We start from the raw sequence: 7,880 nt of genomic DNA, 5'->3' as shown, positions 1-7,880 counted from the left end.
GGTTTTGGTTGGGGAACATATGCACAGTCCTTGAAGGTGCACATATGGATGTGCACCAGCTGGTATAATCACTCAGTCTCTGCATTTATAGATGTTGGTGGCCTCTAAGCCACCCTGCAGGGCTTTACTAAAGTTTGAGATTTTGAACACACACATTCTCAACCAGGTTATTTTATATATGTAATTGATACAAAATATATAAAGTAAATGGCTGCTGCAGACTTTAGATGCAACTAATGAAGACACAGAGACTGTTTTTAATTTTTTTTAATGATAAAACATTAAAAACGAGCATTAAAAAAAGTCTCCAAGCTGCCACCCCATCATCCCAGCTGCACCGCTGTGGTCTGAGCCAGGACTCTGGTGCAAGTCGACAGAAAGGTCAGCACTTGAACACCTGCAGGCGTCAAAAAGGTGAAGGCCTGGCTCTGCAGGCTCCTCATCATGCAAAGATTTAAAACCTGCCCCAAAAGGAGCTCCAATAAACTCCTGCCATCCACATGTCTCAATCTGTCGCCAAGGAGGCTGTGGTCCATCACCGGGAAAAGCCATCCAAGCAGCCCTGGGTTAAAACACACACACACATTTGGTTAAGTTGAGAAAATCTAATAACGCACAGCAAAACCTGTCTGCTGAGCCTTTCGCTGACTTTTTAAGTGGTGAATCTGAATGAAACTGTCACAAACGGGTCAGAAACCTCTTATCAAGATAAGCTTTTAACCTCAGAGACCTTATAGTTATAGAAATAATGTGTAAATAAGTTTCAAAGTAAGTTTTAAGATGGAGCTTTTTGGGTGATCTGAATATTTCAGAAAAACTTTCTGTAAAATACCAGAACATTTAGAGCATCTTAGATCTCAAAGGGTTAATATGTCTGGATGCAGCATGGCAGCCTCAACTTCACTGTGGAGGAAGGGAAAATAACCAACAGAACCAGAGCTCAGGTTCTGCTCTGAAATCAACCCTAAAACTTTCATGCTCAAAATCTCCTTGCTCATCTGTCCATTTAAAGTCCCAGTTGTTTTTAAGTCACCAGTATTTGATATAATAGTCAAATAAACATTTTCTTTACTTAATTGAAAAACAACATTTTAAAATCTGTATGTTTGTGTTAGCATTAGGGAAAAAGATTATTGTTTGAGAGAAAAAAAACGTTGCTTAATTATTAAAGTCTTCAGTGGAACTCGGAGGTTAAATCGGCAGATTCCTATAGGAGTTCTGAACGGAGGCGCAGGGCTCAAATGTCACAACAGACCCGCCTATGTCCTCAGAGTTCTGATCCAGATGTTCGTCACAAGCGGGTCAAATTAATGCTTCAACTCTTTTCAGTTAATATTTCAGCTTCTATAACCCACAACCTTCAATGATCATTAATATAAAAACCACTTTGTACATCGGGGTCGGTTTATTCCACTTAAAGTCAGTTTATTGAGATTTATTTGGTGTAGAAACGCTACCTCAGGGTTCACTCCTTGGCCTTTTTCTCGCTGTTCTGCAGCTTTTCCACGATTTTCCTCTCATGTCCTGCAGGATTCTGTCGGTTCGTGTTCTCACTAGCCTCCTTCTTGGTTCTGCCTTTGCGGGCCGAACCCTCTGCAACACAAGCACGGGATAAACCGTTAGTTATAATTCGTGTGAAGTTCTGCAGAAACAAGAAACCCGTCTCCTCACCTGCATATTTGTCTGTCAGGTTGTAGCAGTCATACTCATCGTAATGCTCCTCCTCAAACTTGGACAGCTTCAGGTTCTTCACGTCGACGTGGCTCATGATCGCCTCGAATGCTTCAGAAACGGTGGGAAATCACAGACCGTCTGGACGTGTTCTGGTTCTTCTCTGGGTTTGTTTTCCTCTCCTCCCTCTGGGTGACTTTTTATAAGTTTGTGTGCATATTGCTCCTCCTCCTGCTCCTGTTCCTCCTACTTTCAGTCCAAACAAACAATTGTTGCATCAGCTGCACGTCCAGCACGTATGCCCCCCCCCCCCCCCCCCCAACAGTCATTATTGAGGAGATCATTTAAAAAAAAAACAACAGATTATCAACCACAAGTCCAGGAAAACAAATTAAATAAAAGTCAAAATACAGAAATATGTAAAACAAACAAACAAACAAACAAACAAACAAACAAACAAACAAAGGCAAGCACGAGGCAGAAAACAAACTGGACTAAAGAGTGAAAATGTTGGGTTTACGATGCCAAAACTTGGAAAAGGGGGTACACCTGTTAACACCTGTTACAGAAGCACAGAAGAAACCTCCATCAGTTATAAAGAATACAGCAACCGGCTAACAGTTAGCCACTGATGATGCTAAAGTTGGCATCTTCCAACTTCTAGACATCCTGTCGACATATTTCCATTAAAGATGTATTCACTAAGAAAACTATCTGCTCTGGGATTACTGTGGGTGACCTCCAGACTGTAGACAACTCTTCATAATCCATATATGGTAGTGGTTTCCTGTTTTAGATGGTGTGACCCAAGGAGGCTTTGGCAGAAAGTGCTCTGGTCAGATGAGACCAAAACCAAGCTCAAGTTTACAGGAAGAGAACTGTTCAGTTTGACCAGAAACACACCATCTCCACAGTCAAGGATGGAGGTGGAAGCATTATTCTTGAGGTCATTTTTCTGCTAACAATGCAATAACACTTTCACGCTCAGGAGCCAATGGACAGGGCCATGTCCTGCGTTTCTCCACCCAGTTCTGAGTAGATCAAATACTTGTTCCACTGAGTGACAGTAAATCAGATTTCAACCTTTACATAATTATGGTTCGGTAAATAATAATTTACAGAACTTTTACCTAATTTTCTGTCTCATTCAGATTAAACTAGCAGAACTTCATTTCTTTAGGAATTTCCACAATATTTAGGATCGTGTTCAGTTTTAATGTTTTCAGGAATTTTAATCTTTCACATGAATTATTTCTTTAAAAATAGCATCAGTTTAGCTTTATTTCATGATTAAAAACCAGGTTTTAAACCTTTGTTGTCAATTATAACAAAATTTCAACCAAGTTTTTTTACAGCTTTGAAATTTTAAGCTGGAATTGCATTTCTTTGGTCATGTATTTATTTCCTTTCTATTATACATATTAAACATACTTTCCTGTTTTATTGATTCATTTATTTTTTGTATATTTTATGAATACATTTAATAAACATTTATATATTTTAATAACCAGTTTTGGTTGTGATGATTTTCAGAAGCAGGAATCTACATCTTTCAGCTTTATTTTCTGGGTTTGTCTGGATATGAAACTGAGCAGAAAGAAAACAAATTTTGATTCTTTTTATTTTTGCCTTTAAATTTCTCACCAGAAGAGACCCCTTCCTTTGTTTTATGTTTAATAAGCAGCAGCTGCAGTTTTCTCACGGCCCTGACCTCATTCACAGCTTCTGGTTGTGGATCAAGCTCACCTGAAACCTTCTGAGAGACGTGAAGAAGACTTTAATCTGAATAAGACGGCCGAAAGTTGATCTTGTGAAACAAATAAACTGTTATCTTCAGATTCAAAGCTCAGCTGCAGGGTAACAAAAAGATAATCAGTTTATATGTTTAGCAGAAAACAAGCTGTGGTAAAGAGCTAAATAATTCACCTTCTTGGTTCAGAAGAAACCAGAATGCTGCAGGTCAGCTGAGCAGGAAGGTTTGAACCAATATCTGATCTCAGACCAGCTCTACTGTTTCAGTCTGAAGAAAACGTTGAGCTGAATTTATCTGAGAACAGAAACACACAGATATGTTCCTGGGGTTGGGATTACCCCGTTAAAAGCTCCATTCAAGATGTGTTGCATTCTGAATGAAATGGATCAAACTACTGAGACTTCATTCTGATAAATGTGCACAGAAATGTGCACTTTAACATTTTTAAATTGAACTGCTTTCATGGAGCTGAGTTGCAAGTTTGTGTTTCCAGCTTTGTTCTAGAAGAACAAGCAGCTGAGGCTTTTATTATCAGTGGAAACCTCCTGAGATGCTGGCAGGATGACTTCTGAAGAGGCTGCAGGGATGTTCTACAGCCTGATACAAACATCCGGTTTTTCTTGTGAGCAGCTAAGTAGGTTTACAGCGCTTCAGAGCAACACTTCCTCTGCAGGAACTTCCAGCTTCCTATCCTCTTTGCAGATGCAGCTAAATGTTTGTCTGACGTGTGCACAAACACAGTTGTCAGGCTTGTAACACACCCAGAGTACACACAATGCTGCAAAGCATTGAGCTATCATGAGCGGTGAAATATTAACTCTGACTGCAACGTTTATCTCATCTAGGTTCTGTCAGATCAGATAAAAATACTGAGAAAATGCTGAATTAGTTTAATTAATGCTAATTTCTGCATCAATCAGCAGCTTTTAGAGACGGGTATTAATGATCCTCCTTCAAAGATCTGAACAAGACAAAATTAGGTCATAAACTTTGCAGAGCGGATGTTTTGGTGATCAGGCCACTCCAGTGAACCAATCAGAGCCGAGAGAAAGAAAGGTTAAAAAAGAAAGATTAAAAAACACCAAAACTAGACCCTAAAAACAATGAGCACGAACAAAATGTCAAGAGACTGAGCAGGAACAACGAGGGACAACCTTCTGATGCAAGAAGCAGGAAACAAGAGAAAGAAAAAGTGAAAAACTTAAATCAGAGACAAAAAATCCCAACAGCCATTCCAACAAAAGAAAAACAGAACCATAAATATGCGAAATAACCGCAAACTGCTGCAAATTAAAAGTAGAAGCAAACTAAAATCAGAAGAGATCCAAAGAACATTACATTAAAGCAAAATTACATCTTCATGTCTCTAAAAGAAGCTTTAGCAGCCATGGACTCACCATTGCATCCACCACTGACTATAACCCAGTTCACACTGGACCGGCTCCTTTAATGATATAACTGAGGACATAATAAGCAGTGGAACAATTGAGTTTCTTCTCAACCTGACTGACATGCCTTCCATCCTGGAAAGAGGCGAATGAACCCAATGGACTTACCTCTCACTGGTTCTGAGGTTCCTGACCAGCTCCATGATTGCAGGGCTTGGAGAAAAGATACGCTTCACCCTGAGTTACTCGTCCCCTGGATGTAAAAGGACCAAATTTGGATGGATGTTGCTGGGCTGGCTGGGTCGACATACCCGTGCAGCACTGTTGGAGGTCAGAACCCATTTGATCTGGAGAAACAGGGTAGTGGTTCTTCTCTCTTCTCATTGAGGCAAATCACACTTCTCAGCATCCCCGGGAACGTCTGCACTGAGGTCCCAATGAGGAGATATTGAAACTTCAGATTTTGGAGGTGTAGGTTCTGTCCTGTGGAACACTAGAACAGCTCTATGTTCTCATGGTGATGGAGGTCAGGAGTTTGCCTAACTGGCCGCTGCGTATTTTGTTGACCTAGAGAAGGTTTATGACCGTGTCCCTTATGGTGTCCTTCAGAGGGTACTTTGGGAGCATTAAGGTTTAGACTCAGGGCCATTCGATCCATGGACAACTGGAGGAACAACTAAGACCTGTAAACCAGTGAGTGCTAGACTCCACCAGGGTTTCTCACAGATTCTGTTCAGAACTTTTACTGACATCTTTTTTGAATGCAACACTGGACTGAGGGCCTCAGGTTCTTGGATCTTCTCAATTCATCATTGTTTTTCACTCTTAATGTGGTCCTGCAGGTCTCAGTGAATGGTGACCTCCAGGGGAAACTGGAGCACTTCCAAGTCTGAGGCAATGGTCTTCAGCTGGAAAAGGGTGGATTCCCAACGTCATGCTGGAATAAGTTACTGTCCCAAGTGGACAGTAACTTATTCAAAGCATCGTGATGGGTGGGTGGGTGATGATGTTTCTATTTGAATATAACGTAGGTTTAAACAGGCAGGTAAGTGAACTATAATGTTTTCTATTCAGTTAAAATCTGTTTATTATAACTAAATAAATGCAGGAGTGAAATAACAGAACAGCAGGAAGATCCAACCTTGACTTCCTGTTCCATGTTTTTCTTTTCTTAAACAAGCAGAATATTCAGTCCACAGCAACAGACGTTAACCAGTAATCAGGATGTTTATCTGCTCTCACAGTGACATGTTTGCACACTCTGTGCACGGTGACATTCATAACAGGACAAAGTTCAGTCAACAGAACATTTATAGAAAGCGCCGCTGGGTTTTTCTGCTGATCTGTCAGAAAACACACCGTGCAGCTGACAGTGTCCTGATTCTGGTTGATTCAGGCCCACAAGAGTAAATCTGTCTGTTTGTGGGGAATTCTGCTTTTCCAGAGTCTGAATTGGACCCTAAAGAAAAGAAAAGTGAAAGAAAGGCTGAAATAATACAGACCAGGTCTGATGTGTGTTTTGGATCATGAACTGTCATATTCAAGTTTCATCCATCTGCTGTTTGAGATTAAGTAAAAAAAATGGAGGAAGTCCTCCTTCATTATTCTATCCACTTTATACAATCCACCTGTACGAGCAGTAAAACAACCCCACAGGATGATGCTGCCACCACCGTGGTTGACAGTTGCAATAGTGTTTTCTTCTCTTTGTACTTGTTTGTTTTGTTACTCTGGCCCATTTTGAGTCCAGAATGTTCCGCTTTCAGCCTCAGCTTTATAAAGCTAAGAACAGAACTGCTCTAAGTCCACCAGCAGAGGGCAGTGCCAGTCAGCCCTGCAGTGTTGAAGCCTTTAAAAGCCTCAGAAGTGCTTTCATGCTGCACATTTAGGTTCTACAGAGTCCGACCTTCTGCTTCACTCTGAGGATGAGTATCAGAGCAGCAGCTTTAGGAGCAAACTGCAGTAGAAGGTTTCCCTTCGTGGGTCAGAGAGCAATAATAGAGAAAGAGGAGCTGTCACTCATCTGAGATGTACTGCCGGCCTCAGTATGGTGGCTGCTGAGGTACAAAACACAACATGTAAAAACTTGATCTAAATGATGCCGGTCAGCCATGACAGGGTGTAAAACATCCTCTAAGCTAAACATTCTGGGGGAAAATCTGGAAAAAAGCTAAAACCTAAACTGGAAAAGGGATCACAATGATATCTGAGCCAGGAAAAGTCCAACTTCTGGTGATTCGTTTAAACTTTCAATGATGGTTCTGACAGTAAGGACGGCTGAGACATGAAAGTCCAAACAGGACTGGGTTTTTCTGCTCTCAGTGAAATCCCATTATTGTCTCTGTGGAAATTTCCACTGTTGTCTTGTGAAAATCGCTCCCAGAATCTGGTAGAGCTGCACAATAATTGTTTTGGTATCGGTCCAATGCACATTAACGTGTATCAAATCTGGTGACATAAACAGGAACATCATAAACAGCAGAAACTAGATTGCTTTCATGTTCTCAGAGACAACATATGAAACAGATCATCAAAACATTCATTTTTTATCTATGATGGAGCAACTTTATTTAAAAATGGTCACTATAAAAGTTTCCTGATACTCCATGAGGGACATTGTATAAGATTGAACAATCAGATGGAGATTGGATGTTATGGAAAATATGGAGGACATTCCAGTCATCCTACAAGGTGAGCAGCACAGCTTGTGTATGGATATGTTCTCCATGAACTCTGTGACCCGTTGCACCTGAACACACCTCCAGAAGTTGCTCAGTTCATGTGTACCCACCAGGTTCCTGTTGAATCCTAATCATCAGTGGAAATGTCCTGCAGCAGAGAGCATGTGAGTCCAGTCCCAGTTCCCCTTAGGTGTTGGTTCTGAGCTGTTAAAAGACACCAACAATATTTATAGCGACCATCCAAAAAGCTTACATAATAAACTCAGCGTCCACTTCACACCACCAACTCCACCCCTGCAGAGGAAACACCAGGCTTTTAGAAACTCCCCTGGTTGCCTAGCAACTGCTCCTCAGGATTACCAAAGAAATCATTTGTTACGAGGAAGG

General features: G+C 40.9%; 1 protein-coding gene across 1 annotated transcript; it reads right to left on the bottom strand.

The window, feature by feature from the left end:
• Nucleotides 1–252: 252 nt before the first annotated feature.
• LOC124864527 (nuclear protein 1-like) lies at nt 253–1,854 on the bottom strand. Its single transcript, XM_047359336.1, has 3 exons — nt 1,672–1,854; nt 1,458–1,593; nt 253–562 (listed from the first exon to the last, which is right to left on the bottom strand). Exons 1-2 carry the CDS (start codon nt 1,766–1,768, stop codon nt 1,466–1,468), a joined length of 225 nt encoding a protein of 74 aa, XP_047215292.1. The 5' UTR covers nt 1,769–1,854; the 3' UTR covers nt 253–562; nt 1,458–1,465.
• Between the last annotated feature and the right edge of the window lie 6,026 nt (nt 1,855–7,880).

This window comes from Girardinichthys multiradiatus, chromosome Y (assembly GCF_021462225.1).
Source record: "Girardinichthys multiradiatus isolate DD_20200921_A chromosome Y, DD_fGirMul_XY1, whole genome shotgun sequence".
NCBI classification, from domain to species: Eukaryota; Metazoa; Chordata; class Actinopteri; order Cyprinodontiformes; family Goodeidae; genus Girardinichthys; species Girardinichthys multiradiatus.
Note: the sequence above shows the minus strand (reverse complement) of the source record. Positions and strands in the feature narration are given on the sequence as shown.

What these genes read in the sequence shown, in the direction of transcription:
- LOC124864527 (XM_047359336.1), bottom strand. Translation starts at nt 1,768, where the DNA reads ATGAGCCACGTCGACGTGAAGAACCTGAAGCTGTCCAAGTTTGAGGAG. An exon ending in CCTGACAGACAAATATGCAG is followed by an intron (nt 1,594 to 1,671) that starts GTGAGGAGACGG and finishes CTTGTGTTGCAG; the next exon opens with AGGGTTCGGCCCGCAAAGGC.